The sequence below is a fragment of the Anabas testudineus genome, chromosome 19 (genome assembly GCF_900324465.2).
Source record: "Anabas testudineus chromosome 19, fAnaTes1.2, whole genome shotgun sequence".
NCBI classification, from domain to species: Eukaryota; Metazoa; Chordata; class Actinopteri; order Anabantiformes; family Anabantidae; genus Anabas; species Anabas testudineus.
This window is the reverse complement of record NC_046628.1, coordinates 10,910,252-10,931,028: the sequence shown is the minus strand read 5'-3', so window position 1 is coordinate 10,931,028 and position 20,777 is coordinate 10,910,252. Positions and strand designations below refer to the sequence as shown.

Below are 20,777 nucleotides of genomic sequence, written 5' to 3'. Positions count from 1 at the left end.
AAAGGAGCTGTGCTGAGCCTCAGAGCATACCACTGTCAGGTCTTGTACCCTTTCTACTCTGGGGACAGAGGGAGCAAGGCAAAAATGCTACACAGAAAGAGACAGGGGCCCCAGACAGTGTGTAACTGCTCTGAAACAGCTCCTGTAAAATAGATGATGCCTCCAATTAAATGTGTCCATGCACTGCAGAAAGTTGAAGGCTGTGGAGGTTTGGATAGTACTGGAATTGTTGGCTTTCTTGGCAGTATTATTCAGAGTTAGGTGGGTGGAAAGCAGTTTATATTTACATTTACAAGGAATTATATATTATTACTTAGTCTTTCTGTGCTTGTTCTATCAATGTAGATTACATTACTGTATACACTAATACATATAATTGCCCAGAAAATATATTTTCTAAGTACCTTATCATTGTTTTAAAAAAATGAAGGGGTAAGATAAGATTACATGGTCTAGAACTGGTCTAGACTGGCTTATGCCAATAGCATGACCATGAATTTAAAGGGGGAAAAGTCCTAATACAGACATTATTTCCCCCTCATTCCAATATGTGCCTTCAACTTTCCTATTCTAATGTGTTGCTACAGTTACATTAGAGGAATGAGTTAAATTAAGACTCTCCGGTGCTGGTGTGAGTGTAATGTAATGGAATAATGGGCTTGTTAAATGGACCTTTGGGGATGGGGATCCTTAACAAGTGAGTCAGAGCAAGGCCTCTGGGCCAGGGTTATTTAAATTGTTAATAGCTGTTTAAACAGGAGGGGAATATTTTACACACTAACGAGCAACAAGTCAGGGACTGTAACTGGAAATTATTTCTCCTCTCCTGCATTGTTTTATGATTCAACTGTATATTTTTAATTTATAAATGAAGTACTTTTAATACCTCATGTTTTTGTCTGGGTCATACATTTTGTATTTATTTAAATGTCAGTATGTATTATGTTAACATTGCAAAAGTCAGAATCCTACAGAAATGCTATTTAGCGTTCTCCCGAGCACAGCTAATGTTAATGCAAGGACCAGTTCGCTGTACTTTTTGATAGATAGTTTTGACGTGGAAGCCTTGTCTACATGACACATATGATGACGATGAAAAGCATGTCACAATGTGGGAGTAATTTGTTACATGTGGGGCCTTTTATTATTCCTCTACATTAGATTTTTTGTTGTAACTCAATATTTTGTGCCATTTCTTGCCCAACAGGTTATTTTCTCCAGTAACTAATGAACTTCTTCACAGACCACTGGACAGTGGGGTTTAAATAAGATGAATGGAAATGTAGATACATGCCATAGAATGAGTAATGCAAAGGAAGACATATGATGAAGACAAACACTATGCATTCCCTGGGGAGGTGTACTCTAGTGGCCCAGTGTGGTGGAGGAAATCCAGGAAGGGAGGATGAGATTTTGATAACTGGGGAAAATGTTTATCTTTACAAGCTATAGTAAACTTTTTTAGTCTGTCAGTTTAAGAAAATATTCCACTGACTACAAATGATTTCACGTTACTCTCTTCGTCTTTGAGCAGGTATGGTGTCTAGTGGATCCATTCTTGCCTACATTTTGAGGAAACACGATTGTTCTATGTAATACATACCTTAACAGAATGTGTGTAATGATTGCTCAGTAGCTTAAAATATATTTGGATCTTTAGACATCTTTTCTTCTGCTACCTCATCCATCTTTTTACACTTTGCAAACCTTTCCAATAATGCACTTGCCATCAAAAAAAAAAAAGAAAAACTCTGCTCCTGTGCACTGCTTGTCACACTCATTTATAAAAAGAAAAACGCACAATCCTGACAGAGATGGATAGATGTGCTTATTTATCTCTTTAACAGAAGATTTCCGCTACAACTCCTTTCCTGTTTATCCCTTGTTCTTCTCCAGTGGGGATGAGGGAGGGCTTGTATTTTTATGGTTATTAATACCTGCACTCAGTCTTTTAATCTGCCCTATTTGTCACATGTGACTGTCTGACTGCACTGTTTAATCTGGGTATCCTTCAATCTGTCTTGTCCTAGATTAGAAATTAATGAAGGCAGGAAGAGACACATTTGAGTCAGTTACAGTGGGGGGGTGGAGGTGGGATGAATGGGAGCGAACATTGTTCATTTGACAGTGTTTTCTCTTTTTTTCTACATTTCCCTGATCCCCTTTCTCTGTCTCTCTCTATCGTTTTCTCAATTTTTCTCTCTCTTCTGTTGTTTAGCTGCCAGATGTAGCCCATTTTTGCACTGCTCCCCCCAAACAGGCGCTCAGCACGTGGGCCCTTTGGTGTGCGGCACCTGTGTAGTGTAATACAGTCAGCAACTGCGTTGTTTATTCCGGATTTGTTTGGTGCGCTTGAAAGCCTGTCTTTGATCCATGCAAAGATTCTTCACTTCTTTTCCTTTTTTCCTGATTCATCCTTTGCCTCCCTCATTTTTAAACGCTAATGCTGTAGCAGTATAGTTGAATTGATGGCAGCAGTGGGTTTGGGGGGGGGGGGGCTTATTTGGTTTATATATATATTTTTTGTTTGTTTCTTTTCTCGTCCCCAACCCAGGGGAGAAGAAAATGACAGTGACCACTGACAAGTTGTCAGGTGCCTTGTCGAGGATGTTTTATAACTGTGTGTTAATGTGCTGCCATCTACAGCCATTTAAAAAAAGAATGGCTTAATGAATATTGCATTGGCTGAACAGACCCCACTGGCAGGCTGGATGCTGGTGTTGTTGTCTAGAACCTCATGTCTGTTTACTTCATTTTAAGAAGATAAAAAATTACTGCTACATTAGTCTACAACCTGCCCACCAGGTCTTCCTTATAGACAGTGTTCTCTGTGCTACGTACAGTTAGGGCCTGATTTCATAAGGTCCCAAATAGAGGGTGCTAAATTATGTACACAAGCTTGGAAATTGAAGATTTCATTTGTGGGTGCTTTGCAGGTGATCTACTAAAAAATGTTTTTTGATTGATAAAAGGTGCATCCATGGTGGGGACAGCAATGTTTAAATGAGTTGTTAGTGGAAGAGAATAATAATCACTTTGATAAGCTGCAGCAATAAAAGCTCAGTATTGAAGGAAGAAACACTTTTTTAGAAAGATCGCTCCTAAAACTCTCAGAAAATCCAACAACTGCATCAAAAGTCACATTTGGCCTCCTTCATTGCATCCTGGGTGTACAGAAAGCAGAATGTGCAGATTGTGCATGCATACACGTGTACACCTTAACTGTAAACACGCTGCTATGAAATCTGGTGAAAAAATAGTTTATAAAGAAACAATTCCATGTTTCTCTCTCTTTTTCTTTTAGAAATATGAGAAATATGATCTCCCTTAAACTGTATGTGATTCTCTTGCAGAACAAGTGGGTCAGGAGATACTTGCCAACCTGCACAGCGACCGTGAGAAGATCCAGAGAGCCAGAGAAAGGGTGAGTGTACACATGCCACCTGCTTAAAGTTATTTGTCTATTCTGACAAGTGTTTGTGAGACTGTAAAGATGTCACAAAAGGTTAGCAACATTGACAACATTGACCACTTTCTCTTCCCATGCGGTTACTTTTGCCCTTTCTCACCTACCTTCCTTTATATCTCAGCATTCCTCTCCAGTTTCTCTCTCTCTCTCTCCCTCTGTCCCTCTATCTCTCTCTCTCTCTCTCAATCCATAGCGCTACTTCTCCTTACATCCACCCAGCCAAACAGACAGGTAGGCAGAGACACAAAAGACCAAACACAGGAAGGGGGCCCAGCCCTGTCAGCCCCCTCAATGCAGAATGCTTAAAGATCACAACATGGCAGTGGGCCTCGCACAGGCGATTTCAAAGGAAATCAAACATCTCCTTTCAAAACGGTCCACGGTGTCTACTGAGACTATCTGCTATCTCTTTCTTTTGCTTTCCTTCTCTCTTCCCATGAGCCTTATTTGCCCCCCTCTCCCCCACAGCACCAACACCACATGCATGTACACACACACACACACACAAACTCAGAGGCCTTTAAAGGCTCTTTGTCGGGCAAAACTAAAATAAAAAGAAAGCAACGTTTAATGAGATAGGATGGGAAAGATGGTTAACAGCGCTATTGCATGAAAGAGATAGAAGGTGAAGGAGGTATTGCGTTAGCATAAATGCCGAAGCATGAGCATAAAAACATGCACATACCAACACACACACACACGCAAATCCCCATGCTCTGCAGGAGATGTGGCCTTTTGTTTAGGTTTTTATGGTACAAATGGAAGTCAATGGAAGGTTTCAACACTGGGTCAAAGTAGTATGCTCCAAACTCTGAACCACTGAGTGGATTTAAGAATGTGATTTAACCATTCTCCAGGCTAGCGCATGCAGAGCCTGACAGGTAACGGGAAAGTTTTTGATATTTGTTTTCTAATATTCGTCATTTAGATTCTTAAATGAATAATTCAAGTGCATACATTTACTAATTTAGGGGTAGGAATGACTCATTTCAGGGAACAAACCAAAAAAAAAAAGTAATTTGTGAACATAAATTATTCATTTGTTACCCCCAATGAATAATGTTCAATGCTCTCAAAACTAAATAATGCTTGGATAACTTTTGTTCTCTTCCTTATGTCGTGATCACATCTTCATCTGTAGCCACCTAATTAGGCACCATGAATTAAGTCATTTAACTAAGTCCGTGATGTGGCTTCAGAAAGTATTCAGTCCTCTTTGCTTTTTGCTCATTCCCTGTTGTAGATTTAATTTAAAATTGTTTCAAAAAAGCCTCAGTCATTCTATACTAGATAACCCACCGTGACATATTAAAAACACATTTTTAGAAATATTCTGTTTGGATGATACAAAAATTCAACCTTTTGAACAGAATTCCAATGGGTCTGGCAGGGACAGTGAGGCTGGTCAGAAATTGAAAGCATGATAAAAGCAGCTAAATACAGAGAGGTCCTTGAAAAAAGCCTTTGCTAAGCAACCTCAATTGACACACTTTGAAAGAAAGAATGATTGAAAAGAAATGGAGACTATTTATAGAATTTTATACACATTAGCTTTATTTATAGCTATTGACTTTAATAATAGTATTTTGATCTTGGAGAGTGACCTTCTTTGCAGAAATTGTGTTTTAGAGTTGTATAATAAAAATAAAATGTAGGAGAAACATTTTTCTCATGTAAATCCATATAGCTCAGTTAATTCTAGACAGTCAACTGCACTAAAATTTCAGCTGGTTTTTATTTCAGGTTAAGGAGGAAAAGCATGAGATTTGGTGACAGGCTGAGCAGAGTGGGAGAGGAATGGAAAAGAAGGAATGATTTAGAGAGAGATGTATTTTGGGAGAAAAAGGCAAAGTATCTAGGGGTTGATCTGTGGGTAAAGGCAGAAATCAGGCAACTGCAGGACTTGCCAGAGGGTCCAAACCCCAGGTCCCTCACCTCCTACTCTGTGCCACATGTGTCCTTGGCTCTGGCAACCTGCATCGCACCAGCCCAGCCAAAGGGTAGGAAGTAAAGATGGAAAAAAGAAGAAGAAAGTAGAACTAAAGGAGGGACAGGAAGAGTCGATGAATTGCAGGCAAGATGAGCCAGAACAAACAGAAGAGGAAGTGATGCTGAAGCCACTGCAGAGTAGAGAAAGGTTGGAGGAAGAGACATGAAAGAGAGGAATTAAAAATAGAATAGAATACAATATAATACACTGATGAAAACATACCGAGCGAGAGTGACTTTATTGTTAAAGTGGTTATTATCTCACAGAGAGATGAAGATGAATTACTCCCTGCTGACTCTAGAGAGAAAATCTCTACAATGACTCTTCCCCACACTCCCCTATCAACCTCCAGAAATGTGACTACAGGTAGATGTTAGTAGCAGCTCACTCAGTGCAGTGTCAGCATGTTTTTTCCAGTCATATTCACACCTTGTTGGCAACATCTCTGTCAATTTCCTTCCCTGTGAAAGTCTTTACACCTGATAAGAGAGCTGAATGAAAACATTCTTATGACCCCGGAGCGAAAAAGGCAGGGAGAAAGAAAAGACAGAAGATGGAGCAAGGAAAAAGGAAAATATCCAAGGCAATTAGCCCTGGATAGCCATGATCATTATTTCAAGTGTGCTTTCAAGGACTCTATGTGCTTACCATGTACCTCAAACATAAAGCTCCCTTCTCACTCTTTTCCCTATACCATTATAATGTTTGCTTTTCTGCAAGATGAGCAGAAGGCCATTAGAGTTTCTTGTCCTCCACTGTGGGAATCTATTGAATACCTCCTTAAAGAGATTTTCTGTCTATCATCAAATGCCTTGTACCGTCTCTAGATTTGTTAAAGAAATATGCATGGTGTAACTAGCTTTTTAAAGTAGATGTACAGGGATGCTTAGACAAGAGTTTTGTCTGGGGATGTATCTAGATAGATGAACCATCAACCTGAAGGCCGAAAAGCTTTTATCTAATCAAAGAAACTGTGATTAATTTTTCTAGCTTACAACCAACAACTTTGAGTGGAAACAAAGTGTCAAACTTTAAAGGTGTATTTCTCAAATTGCCCTTGAGCAAGATACTTTGACTCAAGGCCAGTAGTACAAAGTTGTGTAGCTGTACAATCTGTGTGCATAGAACCTATATGTGTGTCCTCAGTCTTAATCAGTCATTACCTTTCCTTCTTCTTTATCTTTATTTGAATAATGTGGTTATGGTAATGGTAATGCTTTATACTCTGTAGTATCTTCATAGACATAATCTTCAGAATTGCTTGATCAGTATGAAAACTAAAACGCATCTTTCGTCTGTTTTGTCCCCACAGCTGAGAGAAACAGATGCCAACCTAGGCAAGAGTTCTCGTATTCTTACCGGCATGCTGAGAAGGTAAGAGGCAGGTAGGGACATTGCTCTGCTCCTCTCTGTATCATGCTTTATCAGTGCTGTGAGCTTGCCCATTTCATCACCATCTAATAAAGTTTACAATTTAGTTAAAGTTATCTGACCTTTCGATTTCTGTTGTCACTGTTGGCTACATTGCTTTGCATTGCGAATGGGCTCACAAATAAATGGATGGTTGAATACAAAAGAGAAATATTATAGTTAATAATGCGTTGCATTTCATCGTGTGTAGTCACCTGTTAAATTATGACCAGCTGATGTTGTCCACTTTCGTGGCATTTTATTTGGATGATAATGAACTACTCTACAAGTTACAGCTACAATTAGACGGAAAATTTTGCACTTTCACTTCTAATTCTAATTGTTCTGATTAGTTGTATGTTGCATCAGTATAAAACTGACTTACTGTTGAATGCCTCTCTTGTTACATGCAATAATATTCATGTTAGGTCTCAGGTTAGACTGAGAGGACCAGCATAGCATCCTGTGGTAAAGAGCTGTGAAACACAAGTATACACAAATGCCTGTTGTTTTCTTCTCCTGGCCTTTGTTTTTCACAATATTCACTTACAACCCATATCCAACTTGCAGCCTTTGTCTCTCTTGCTTGCTAGTTCATGAAAAAGGATGCTCCTGACAATCATAAAAACAACATTCACGCAAATATTTCAATAGTCCCTGCATTATCTTATCCACCCGCCTCCCAACACACACACACACACACACACACACACACACACACACACACACACACACACACACACACACACACACACACACACACACACAAAATGTGCAGACACCCACATACACACACTGTAATGTCTTGTCACATCTCCATTTCATAAAGTGCCTGTGTGCCTGCCATTGAACCGTGATGCCATGGTTTTGTTTCTCGTTGCCTCTTTCTTGTTTTTTTTTTCTCTCCTTGTCGCCCACTGTGGATTTTGATTAAGAGTAATATGTAAATGACACAGACTAAATGTAAAATCCTGGGCCCAGGAAGGAAGTGCCAATTGAAATAGATGCTTCAGTGCCCGTAGACAATTTAGAGGGCGGCTCACAGGACGGCCGGCAGTTACTAGAGAGGGAAGGCCTGAGAAAGGCTGTGACGCCGACTGTAACCAATATTTCTGCATATGTCTCCATTTTGTCAAGTCTGATTATGGGAAGGAGAAGGAATTGCGGGGGGGAAGGGGGGGGGTCACCTCGCCTGGCATGTCATCCAAAGCTGTCCAGAAATCATTCATCATTCCTCCTTCCCTCTTCTATTCCCTGCACCCCCCTCTGGAGCTGAAGTAAATAACACACACTTATTTCAATATTATCATATTAATGTTAAAGTTCAGCTGTCACATAATGGGAAGACTTAATCAGATGTAGCATTTTAAGAGGCAAGCTGCCACTCCCCCCCACTCTCCAGCTCCCTCTCTTGACGTGCCTTACCTCCTCTGGTTAGCGCCCTGCTCAAATCAGGATTTATGAGGGTTTTCCAAAGTGGGGCCTGGCTGCGAGGCTCTTCGACTACCACCCAGCTTTCTGCTTGATGGGAGCAGCACAACTTACACCCCCTGCCTTTTTAAACAAAAAGCCATTTTTTTCTTTGTGTTTGTTCACTGTTTGAGTAGAACAAAGTGTATTTTGTTGCAAATGTGTGGGCTAGAAACATCAACTCTAAAGTCATTTATAAGCAGAGATAGAGAACTGAGGACAAAAAGGAAGTTCAGGCACCCTTTTTCCACCAAGCCAGTTCCACGGCTGGTTCACTGTCTGTGTATTGTGTCTTGTATTTGAACCTCCAATTTCCTCCTTTATTATTTGATTTATTTGTGTGCCGTGTCAAAGCCAATGCATTTTCTACTCTGAAATGACAAGGAGGTTACTTTTTTGTACCAGCTATAGAAGTATTGTATTGCTTTAAGCGTACCCACAGCATGTAGAGGACTTTTACAGATATTCTTCAGTGTAATAACCTTGTGATACAAGGCAGAAGTGGACACAGATACTGTAACCATCTCATTCATATACACATTAAGGAAAATTATGTTTTTTGCAGTATTCTGTTTTTTTACAGTTGTTTTACATCAATAACAAATATATACAGTATCAGTTTATTAGGAGTAGTGAACACTTTATGTCAATGCCAGACAAATAGCCCAGAGGAAATGTAGAACTTTATCTTATCCTTTTTTTTTATTGTTGGTGTCATTTCTTTTAAACTCACACCTATTCTTGAAGTGTCTTCATGGTCTGTTGGATATCACCCCAGCTGAGAAACAATTAGACACTCATTAAGCTAGCTGTTAGGGTTCAAGAAAGCCAATTAACTTAAAGACTCTGTGAATATCACTTATTGGGTAAAAAAAAACATTTAGACACACACTGAAATAGCTGTTGCTTTGTTTGAAATTTCATCTTTACACATTTATGACTGTAAAACCCATCACTGTCAATGAGCGGAATTAGTATAAAACACTGTTTATAGACGCTGAGGACTGATTTGGTCTTGTGTCGATAACTAGTCTCACAAATATAGCCTCTGTCTCATATCAGCTTTGTGAATTGAATAGATGTCAGTGGTCTCGTGGTTGGCATTTAGGGCGTCCATTCTTGGTTAATTTTTAATTCAATCATCTGAAGTCCTGTGGGTTTTAATTATACTATGACAGGCACAGTGATCCCAATGAGGTAGAAAGGCAGTCTTGATATTATATTGATATCTATCAAATAATATATTTTAATTTCATACAGTGAACGTTTAAATCCACCAGTCCACCACTTTTTGTACCGCAAAAGGATTTTCGTGTAGATGTCTTGATGTTACTTATGTAATGTTATGTATCTCCAAAGCAGGTGTAGTACTTGCCTGCATCTTTAATCATCAACTTTTAACATTTCTGTGACACCAAAGTCCACAAATGTGAGAAAGAATTCAATCCCCACAGGCCAGATTTTTGATTTAGACTTCATGTATATATTTAAATGTTGTTTAGTGGATTTTCCTGTCAAATATTTCTGCAAGACAATTTCATTTAGTGGTTTTAGTAGAGCCAGTGTTAGGGTTACAGTTCACATTCACTGATCAGTATCCCTCATTAGGTAATTAGAACTTTTGATTAGGCGTCTGTTGTTTCCACAGCACATTGACATTGTTGCTTCGAATAAATATAAAATTAATCTCTGACTGTAGCACAAGCCTTCCTGGTTAGGGTTTAAGTATCTCAAGCATCTCATCCACAGTTGGGAATGGGATTCAGCTCCAGATCCAGTTAGGACCACAGGAGCTACTGGCAGCTTCACGAAAGGAGGGGGTACAGTGAAGAGCAATGAAGCAGGGAGGACGAAGGGGGGGAGGATGTATATTTTGAAGCAGAGGGGTTGTCTGCTCTCACTGGCAGCTGATCCCACATGCAGGTGGTCGACTCAGTCGCCAGGCAGATCAAAAAGTCAAGGCCCCGGGTGGACCTCCCTTTGAAATGGGAATGGGGCCTAGATATCAGACAGAAAACATAAGCAAGCTCCCAGCCACAGAACAGCTCCATATTCATGGCAGGGACTAGCAGTAGTGACGGGCAGGCAGGATGGACAGAGTTTCAGCCTTCAGAACAGGACTCATGCTCACACTCTGGACACTGATTAAGTGATCAGCACATGAGCCAGGGTGAGGAAGGCGCATTAGCTCACAAACGAATGCAGCTACACTGCTACCAAGACACAAGCTTCCTTTTTGACATGTCTTGATAAGCTGTCTTAATGTGTGGCTAAGTTTATGTTTGTGGTTTAGCTCAGTAGTTAGATGTGGTACTGTGAGGTCAAAGCATGTTTTCTGTCTGTGTTATTCACAGGAAACTGAGAGTTCAGTAACTAAATGAGCCAAGAGACCAAAATGCATGGCCCCGAAAAATCAACTGGAGAAAGAAACTTTTCTGTTAGTGTTCCACTGTCCTGTTTTATTGATGAAAATAAAAAATATATATATAATCTCTCTTTATCCATCTATCAGAACATTAACTACTGGGTTATAAAAGTCACATAATTGATAAAACTTAACTCTACTAGTGAGTTGTGGTGTGATTGGAGTCTTGGGGCCTTCTTGAAGTTGAAAGATTTGACATATTGCAGTTCAGATGTTTTCTACTTTCCCTTTTCATTTTTGTGTTTTTATTCATTTGCTTCAAATAAGAGCAAACAAAAAACTGCGTGTGTACCTACTACCTATTTATAAACTGTACCTACAATACCATGCAGCATGCATTCACAATCCAACACTTGTTGTTTCATCAGAATATTGGCATATACTCAGTGTCTCTGATATTGTGTAAGACATGTTTGCCCTATTTTACATGCTATTTTACCTTGTATTAAAGTTGAACTCACCACAGTAGCAATGCCGAGCTTCGTGTTTTCTGTCCCGAGAGTGGCAGATCACTCCCAGTGGATCTCATTCTCTCTGATCTCCTCTCCATGTTGCTGCCACGATAACTCCATGTACTACATTTAAACGCATTCCCTTTGCTTCTCAATTTGTTCAGCCTGGCATCATTACCACCCCACTCAACCCCTTGTACCCCACCCCCATATTGCAGCATCCCTCTGGGTCAGTCCCATCCCTGGCCTTTTCTGCCCCTCCAGGGAAGCATTCTGTGCTTTTTATGTCCGGTCTGTTTTTATTCTGGCAAAGGAGCAAAGTGTCAAAGCATGAATCCTAACTGCCCCCACTGCAACCTCTAGTTAAACTTTCTGCATATCAAGATGAGTCCAGCCGATGTGTCTATACTTGCATGTTATGGGTCTATGTAATTGGTGGACTAAGCATAACATGTCAGCCTACTATGGAAAGATATTTCACGTTGATAGTGGTAGCTCATACTTTCGCCGTAGTACAATTGTACAATTACTGACCACACAGGCATCAAAGTAGCATGCAATGAACAGCATGCCCATCAGTAATCCATTCCGTTCTTAACATCCATAGAAATGGACATGATGAGTATGTCAGGACTCTCCGACAACTCATGCTTGTAACTATATCCAGAGTTAGTGATCTGATGAGTCCTAAAGTATACAACAGCGGGTTATTTTATTAAATTTATGTTGATATTGAACTATTTTTTGTTTTGAATGTCACATAAGTGTCCCTAAAATCTTCACTTTTTTGTATATTGGAGATACTTTTTAATGTTCTTGTGTGTCTGTGGCTGCAGGCTGCTGCTGGGACAATGACAGGGTGCGCCTTAGCCTCATTACTCAGTGCTCCTGAGCCAAACAAGCACCACTGCCACCTCTGTCTCTCACTCGCTCTCCCTCCCGCTTTATCTCTGTCTTTTTCTCTCTTCCTCCACCTCACCCATTAGAGAGTGCTGATGGGACATTTTCTGCAGAAAGGAAAAAGATACACACACTCAAGCTTGGGCTGCAGAGGAAAGGGTTGTTGACAAGGGCAAAGACGTGTTGTTGTTTTATATAAGGGATGCATTTGTCTGTTGAGGATTGACTCAGGCTGCCAGAGCCCCCCTTTTCTCCCTCACTATCTCCCCCTCTCTATTATCTACTCCACATCAGCTTCTGTTTTTGATGGATCAGATAGATCAGGACATTGTTGAATTCTAATTATTTTTAAAGTAGTGGTGAAGACGTTTTTTCCAGATTCTTAAGGACTACAGTCAGTACTGTCATGTAAAACATACCAAAGTTGGAGATAACTTTAGAAAATAGTAACCATTCAATCCTATCTAAATCGTTTTAAGGTAAATGTAATTTGCAGTGAAGGCACAACAAGCAAAAACTACAGGCATATTTTGAGTGAAACTGCTGTATGAGCACATTTAGCTATCACTTAGTTCCTGAACTGGGAAACAATGCTGAACTTTCATTCCAACAAATTACACTCTGCACTCCTCCAAATGCTCTAGGGTCAGCCAGCCATGACATTGAGGTGATTCCTCATTCGACCTTGTTCATACCATCCCAGTTGATAGAGCTTCTTTTTTCCCCTCCTTTAACCCTGACAGACTGTCGTTCTGACGAGATGACTGGAGATCAGTGGCACGCTCATCCCTTGAAGTGGCTCCAGGTGTCACTCCAAGGGTACCCGCCCTGTTTGATCTGCCGTCGAGCGCCTGTCGGGCCATGGCACCCTCTGATTTCCCCGTCACAGGGGAAAGAGGCCCTCCTGTCCAAAAGTTCCATTGCTACTTTTGAGTGACAGCAAGGGAGAGGGATTGGTGACCACAGAGCAAACCATAGCAGTAACCATTTTAGTGTGGACATTTTCCTGTTACCCCTATATCCCATTTAGCAACCATACGAAATCCTTTTCTCTCACTGGAGCATCGTATTGAGTTGATCTTGATTTGATATGTCAGACCCCAACAGTCCAAACAACAGAAAAGTAAACAAAATAAACATCAGATAAAACTAACCATTTTCACAGAACATGCTGTGGGCCCTGTCTTCAGAAGAACAAAAACCTTCCTCTCAGACATCTTCAGATGCTGTCCAAAGGAGGTCCCTGTCTTCAGTGAGGAGCTGCACAAACAAAAAGGACAGATGAAACAAAATGGAGAATGTTGGTATATATCTTTTTAGCAAACACGGATGCCTGCATCCTTCCTGCCTTTCATTTTATTATTTCTATTACGTTTTTCCCCCACCAACTGTGAGCTTCTGTAGAAATTACAGGTGAGATCTCAGTCTGTGGCAGGGTCTGCCTTTCGTCTAGAGGGAGCAGGGGGAAGGGTGAGGGCTTTGAGGTTGGGGGGGGGGGGGGGGACTGAGAAGGAGAGGAAAAAAGAGAATCATGCTTTGCAGTACTGCTGTGTTGTTTGTGGAGCGCACTCTTTCCTTTGTGTGTCTGACGATAACTTATTCAGCACAGGGCCATTTATCCAGGGGTAGAGCGCAGGCGTCCGTCAAGACGGAAAATAATGAGGCGACAGCAGCACAGAGGATAGCTTTCTCCCTCTGCCTAGGTCGCCCCCCTTCTCCTCCTACTCCTCCTCCCCCTTCTCCATCTCCTCCTCCTTCTAGCCTCCCATTATCAGCCGATTTAAATAGATAATAGGGAGTCTTCTTCAGGACATTTTGAAGCAATTAGAACCTATCACATTGAGTCTTCTGTGACTGTTGTTCCCTCCCAGCAAGCCATTGTGCTTACTTCTGGGGATACTATGCAACAGCTGCCTGGAATTTTATTGAATGCCATTGCATTACTGGTTGCCAGTATTTTCAGCAAGCAGGAATTACCATTATGTTTGTTATATTTTATCTACAGCGATAGCCTCTATACCTTAATGCACATTTCAGATTGTCCACCTGGAGCCATGCCAGGACATGGCATTTGCTATGATAAGTTGCTCTTTGGCTCCATTCCTTGCCAGGGTAAACTACTTTGTGCCCATAAACTACCATTGTCGTACCTTTCTTGCCCTTTTATAAAGCTCTCATTCACATCTTATTTTTATTATTAGTTTGTACAGTTTACTTTGGTGCAATATAAAGCGGCATTCAACAGTGGAAATGGCTAATGACCTAATAGTACAGCATGTCCAAGTGGGCCTAAGATTTGTGACTGCTAGTGTGTTGTTTTATTGGTATCAGACAAACAGTGATAGTCTCAACAAAGAAGTCAGCTGTCTTGGTTGTTTGTTTGGATCAGGATAGATAGTTAAGTATAGTTTTATTTTTTTATTATTTGCTCTCATCTTTGTTACCCTTCAGATCTCTCTTTGGTAGGGTGCAAGAGCCTGAAATATTTACAAATGCTGAATTTTGATTTTTTTTTTCTTTTTAAAAATTTTCCCTTACCCATCAATCATTTATTGTGCTTCTGTATGTCTATATCACATTCTAACAGACCCCCAGGATGGTGCAATGAAACAAAGGCAGTACATTGTTCCCATGTTGTTGATGGCTTAAAAGATCCCCTTTATCACAATGGGCAAAACAATGAAAAGAGGACCCCTTTTTTCAAGGAAGTGAAATGGTTGAAAGCCAAGGCATTTGTAGGCATCAGTACTCAAGAGGAGCTCCCATCAAAATACTTAACAACAGCGTATTGGTTCCTTTTTCGAAGCAAAAAGCTTCTAACCTTGAATGTTTTTGAATGTTTTTATACTAAATACAAAAATAGATTTTTTTGTTGTATTAAATTTTTAATTTTTTCTTTTGCCTGCAGAACCTAGAAGGCAAAGGGACAGACCCCATCACCCCACCCATGTCTTACTTTGGTTGGGTGGTGCTTGCTATGAAAGGCATTACATGATGTGTAAACCACAATGGTTTTGACAAGTGCTGAAGAAAACATCCTTAAAAATATCTTATTTGCCAAATCCAATTTAACAATGCAGTCTACTGTTAAACAAAAATTCAGTCTCAATCTTTTTTGAATTCCTTCTGTTGTCACATGAATTATTGGTGTAATTTTTTTCTGACAGAATATAATAATCTCAGATATTAAAAAATACAATAAAAAGCAAATGACAAAATATAAAGCAACATTTTTCCTTTTGTTCTTGAATCACTTAGTTTCATTAGTCAATAGCTTATATAATACATGCTAACTATCCAAAAGAGTAAAACACCTTAAAGTCTCTTAAGATTTAGTGCTGTCAGTTAATAATAATAATGTGGATAAGAAGTGGCTCATCCTGAATGGTTCAATATCATAGTAGTTTCATCATGGTAGATCATCACCTTGATCTCAGCAACTGTTTATTATCCATAGCCTTGCACTCTCTTACTATATTCAGTAGAGATCCAGATATACTGCCTGGAATGTAAAATTATGATGAAAAATTCTTGTATGTTATAGCAGCAGCATTACTTACATAATTGCCATTTAACAAATCAAATAAAATGGATGAATAGATATGCCATTTCATTATATCTGTATCTGTTTTAATGAAGTTATTGAAGCTTTATTGTTTTGGAGCGGTTTAAATGTCCTGGTTTCTCAAAAATAAAAACATCTCTAAGACTAATTAGATGCACTGTTAACATTTGAGGTTGGCCATTACCTTTCCTGAGATGTGTCTTTTCATTGTTATTTGAAAAAGGAAAATGCAACAGAATGTCAGGGGTGTCTGAGAGACTGCAATTTGCATGTGACAAATCCATAGTTATTTGGATTAGCAGGCTCTGGCAATGACACTAGCATGACAGCTGTGATGGACAATTGAATTATGGCACGAAACCTACTGAAACACAATTTCTCTTTGTGTAAAAAGTTGTGACCCAGGTTTTGTTGTTCATTACTCTGAGACTTTCTCTAGATGCTTTTGTCTCAGTGGTACATTCCAGTAAAAGCAGTGGTTGGTCATTCAATCGAAACGATCCTCCCTTTGACTGATTCATATTTAGTGATGTTGAAAAGGCCCTTTTTATGATGAATGCCTCAAACCATCATACGTTTTAGCCAAAATTGTAAGGACAAAGTAGGGTTATGCCACAAAGGCCTGTACAACCTTGATCAGTGGATAAAACTCCACTGAGGTCCAATGCCCGTAGCATCCAATTTTAGTTTAGGGAGCATAGGAAGTTTTCTAGATGTTGTATAATTAGACGGTATGTAGTTAATCCCAAGAGACTGTTTGGCAGGCAGTGGCTTTCCACAGTTTTTCACTCATATATAAACATCTTCATTTTGTCGTTCATTTCTTTAAAATAGCCCTTCTTATTGCTTAAAATGTGTAGGTAACAAGCTAGAAATCATTTGAAAAAGGGAAATCTACACACATACCTTGATATGCTGATGATCCAGCATATTTCTGGAAATGGATTCTCTTATGGCATACCCTGGCTGAGATATTTTGTTAAAGTCAAGTGCAGTACACGTTCAAGCCCTTGGCCTGGCTTGGGTTTTGGGGAGTGAACCAGCCATGCACGGCTGGTAATGACAGGTTCCATGTTGCCCGTGGCTTGTGTCCCACTGCACTGTTTGTTTGGAGAGTGGTGCTCGGCCGTGAAGTGCTGGCCCAGCTGGCAACAGTTGCATTGCCCCTTTGGCCTGATGGCTGGGACTTGTTTGGCCCACAACTGCCATGCAGACTGGCATCCAGGAGGCTGTGGAGGAAGAGGTGGAGGGGGGTCGGACAGAGGAGAGGAACTGTTGGCTGAGCACCCTGGTGCTAGGCCAGGCCTGCTGCCAGTTGGAGAGAAGTCTTCCCTGCTCACACCACGATCTTCACGTCTCTGTGGCGACAGAGATCTTAGTTTATCCCTCAAGGGTCAACATCATCCCACTGTGATTTGTCTCAACTTGAACAATCTTGCTCATACAACAGCTCTCAAAGTTATAAAATGTATTTTTTTAAGCGGCCAAACCTTTTTGTAGTCAGCATTACAGTTTTGGATTTAAAACAATCAACCATTCTTTCTTTTATTTATTTATTTATTTTACTGCCATTCTGAGTGCCAGTGTAGTGTAATACATCACAAAATAGTTAGTTGTATAATATGTACACATATGGTGCTTACAGGTTGCCTCCACAGAACAAAGGTTTAGTTGTTAGTGTTATATCCTATGCTCCTAAAAATGTTAAATGTGAAATTTAATTTACAAAAGTCATATACAAATAAAGACGTAAAAGGTCTTGTGATAATTATTTTCTGAAATTACAAATGTTTCTGAGGTCACTGAGAGGGCATGAATTCTCACCACTGACCTCACTCTTTCAGTGTGTTTCCACACAACGTACGTAACAGTTATAAGTTATAAAATTCGTACCTGTTAGCATAGTGGCCACAGAATGTTTGAAATTTGAGCTGCTTTGTTTATTTGCTGAGAGTTTGCTCAGGTATATGGGTGCATCCTGTCAGCCATCATTTAAACTTGAACCCCCACCCCATATTCTGATGGCGCCTCAGCTAAGATTGCTTCAGTGTTAAAGGGAAGTTGTGAGGACATTGATGTCTTGGCTTTACATCCTTGTGTCACTTTCCAAGCCTGTTTGTGGAGTCCACCAATCAACCATTTTCCTCAGTTGACCTGACTGCATCACTGAGTATCACACACATGTGAGAAGGCTGATATCCCAGCCAACAACAAATGTTTTCCTGCAGTTACCATTGCTTTACTATTGTACACAACCATCATCCTTTGACCTGGCTCACACTGAGACTCTGTTGGTTAGATTTAAGGCTCTATTTTATTTAACAAGTAATCAATGTAAACCCTTTCCATTGAAAAGTTTCCTTGTGGTATAGCATTTCAGAACAGATTTGACATAAACCATTTCTAAACACTGCTTTTATTTCACCAATCTTTAATTACATCGTTTGGTAGAGGCCAAGGTATAGAGCTGAAGTAAAGCGACATCCAAGCAAAGCGTGTAATAGTGAGGGATACCACAACCAGAGCACAGTGGGCAGAAAAGAGGAAAAATCTTGCACACAAACAAATAACATAAGAAAGCTTAAGGAGTTCAGAGTTTTCAGAGTTATAGGAAAAAATTATAAATTCTCTGTGGCCTTGAACATGGCTGGGTTGACTTTTAGCATTTTGAAACTTTAATTTTGTCATGAAGCATCTGGTTTGTAATGATAATGGTTTGAGACTACATGATCATTTTAAAAGTATCCTAACTTACTTATTATTATTATTATTATTATTAACTGTTTCTTAACATGTTCCTATAAATAGTAGTAATAAACACAGATTCTTCACCATGACTTTTGAATGAACCTCATCATAGTGATGTGATTAATTTGTGCTCGTCTTTCATTTCTTTTTCCTCAACCTATTTCAACTGAGCCTTAGTAAAGCCGGCCAAGGTTAGTTAATTGTAGGTATCCAAACACTGTGTTGCATTCCAGTTGCACAATGTTTCAGTGTATTATGATACCATGAAGAGTATCATTGTAGCCTAGAGCGATGGACAAGCCTTCCTCCAGCACTGTGACAAAGGCGACTGTGAGGTCGTGCCCGAGGCCAGGGCTATCAGAGCTATCAGTCCAGCAGAGAAAGAGCATAACAACAAGCCCTGTCAAATAATGGTGTCAACAGTGGGATTGTTAAGCTTCATTTGTACAAGGAATGTCCCTGGTTTAATGGTGACGTGTCGCTGTCTATTGACTCATTGGGTCCAGTTTTACCCTGTTGATAATTCTGTTTCTCTCTCTGTTTGGCCGTAGAATGGTACACTAGTGTATGCAGCATTTTGATATAAAAGATGTCCGAAAGGTTTGTTTGCGGGGATAGTTGGCAAAACGACAGATGTGGGTGGTGACATGAAAACTCATGTTCTTTTCTTGCCTGCCACTGAGACTTATATTGTATCACCCTAATTGTTTATTAAGTTTGGTAAAGCCTTTGATCTTCAGATGTAGCTATAATACTGAAACTTGTGGCAGTGAGAGTTGGTTTACGGTCCATGTGGGAATTATTTCCTGATTTAAATTTGCAAATAGACTTTTTAGTTCTTCTGCATTTTGTCTTTGATGGGCTGACACCAAAACATCTGAAAACCTTGTTTTGCACTGTAAGAGTTGTCTTATTTTAAAAGATGGAAGACTTTCAGTATTTGGTGAAGGCCATGCACTTCCTTTACATGACTGGCTGTTTTTCTTTCTCTCCTCATCTTCTCTAGTCAGAATATTGCTTTCCCCAACCACCACCCCCCAAACGCACACCCTCCTAACGGTAAACGTTAAGATCCAGGAGTGGATCAATGGCTGTTATCCTTTGATGTGCCAGGACGCATTACGAGTGGTGAGTTCTAATTGGAGCAGAGAGCCGAGGATCAATGTTGGCTGTAATTGCCTGACACAGGGATGGGTGTGAGACTTTATTATCATTAATATTTAGACATAATGTGGGAGGACCAAGTCGAAGCTAAATGTACAACGCCGGTACAAGCCTTTGATCTTGGCAGATAAGCAGATCGATTGGGGGATGGTGGGGGGTGGCTGAAAGAAAAGAGGTCGCAGAAGTGTTGTGAGCTGGACGGACGAATTAGGGAGGTCTGCACCCTGGATTTTATCGAATTTCTTGGGGAAGTTTCCCTTTGGCTCAGAAGAGGTCATGCTAGGCTTCAGTCTGTCTAACTGTTATTTTTACAGAATGGACACCAGTCAGCCTTTACTAATTCAGTACTTACTGAAGAGCAGAAAAGTTCAGAATAACCATGACTACTTGCCTTTTTTCTTATGTCTTGAGGCATTCTCAAGACATTACAAAATGTAATTAGTTTAGGGATAGATTTAGATTTAGCAACTAGAGGAAGGACAAATGAAGAAAGATTTAGTGTTTGTTAGTTTGACAGGGTCCATTGTTTGGGAGACGTAACAGAATATGATGCAGGAAAGAAGCCCTTCAGGGGTCAGAGCTGTTTCATTGGCGTCAGCAAATGCAAGATGATGTTACCTAATCTTAACAGTGTGACCAGAGGAGGGCAAAGACTGTCCATTGAGGCGGAGGCTATGTTGTACAGTGACTGTATTGCTGGAAATGTATATGCTGAATTCTGTTTTTGTCAGCAGGACAAAGATGGGTAACAAGTTGCACAATAACAGGTGTGTTCGTTTTCTTAGCTGTGACCTGCTGCCTGATATTGGACATATGACAAACCTAGCAGGATCCAGGTCAGCATGATAATGATCCTGAAAAGAGATTAAGAGGAGCGGGTGTTGTAAAACGTGCTGTAAAATGACACTGACTTAAATTTGACACCCAAAGTTTTCAGAAATTTCGCCAATCAAACAAAATGTTATTTAAAAGTTTTTTTTTCTGGAAACAATCAAGTGAAGACAAAAAGAAAAACAAGCAAATCACCTTCTGTGTTGTGCATAATCAGAAATTATATTACAATAAAATATTATGTTGGAAAAATTAGGGTTGCTTTTTTGTTTATTTGGATCCTCATTAGTTAACAACTAATCTAGGCATCAGCTGCTCTCCCTGGGGTCTAAATTACTTTACTCTATAAATAT

General features: G+C 40.0%; 1 protein-coding gene across 2 annotated transcripts in view; it reads left to right on the top strand.

The window, feature by feature from the left end:
* vti1a (vesicle transport through interaction with t-SNAREs 1A) overlaps window positions 1-20,777 on the top strand; it is a 106,105-nt gene that overhangs the window by 68,805 nt on the left and 16,523 nt on the right. Inside the window, exons 6-7 of one of the 2 annotated variants that reach the window (XM_026351265.1) lie at window positions 3,354-3,424; window positions 6,772-6,833. In XM_026351265.1, coding sequence (XP_026207050.1) covers window positions 3,354-3,424; window positions 6,772-6,833 — 133 coding nt within the window. Of the gene's footprint in view, window positions 1-3,353; window positions 3,425-6,771; window positions 6,845-20,777 lie in introns of both variants that reach the window. The other variant, XM_026351266.1, reaches the window with a different exon arrangement.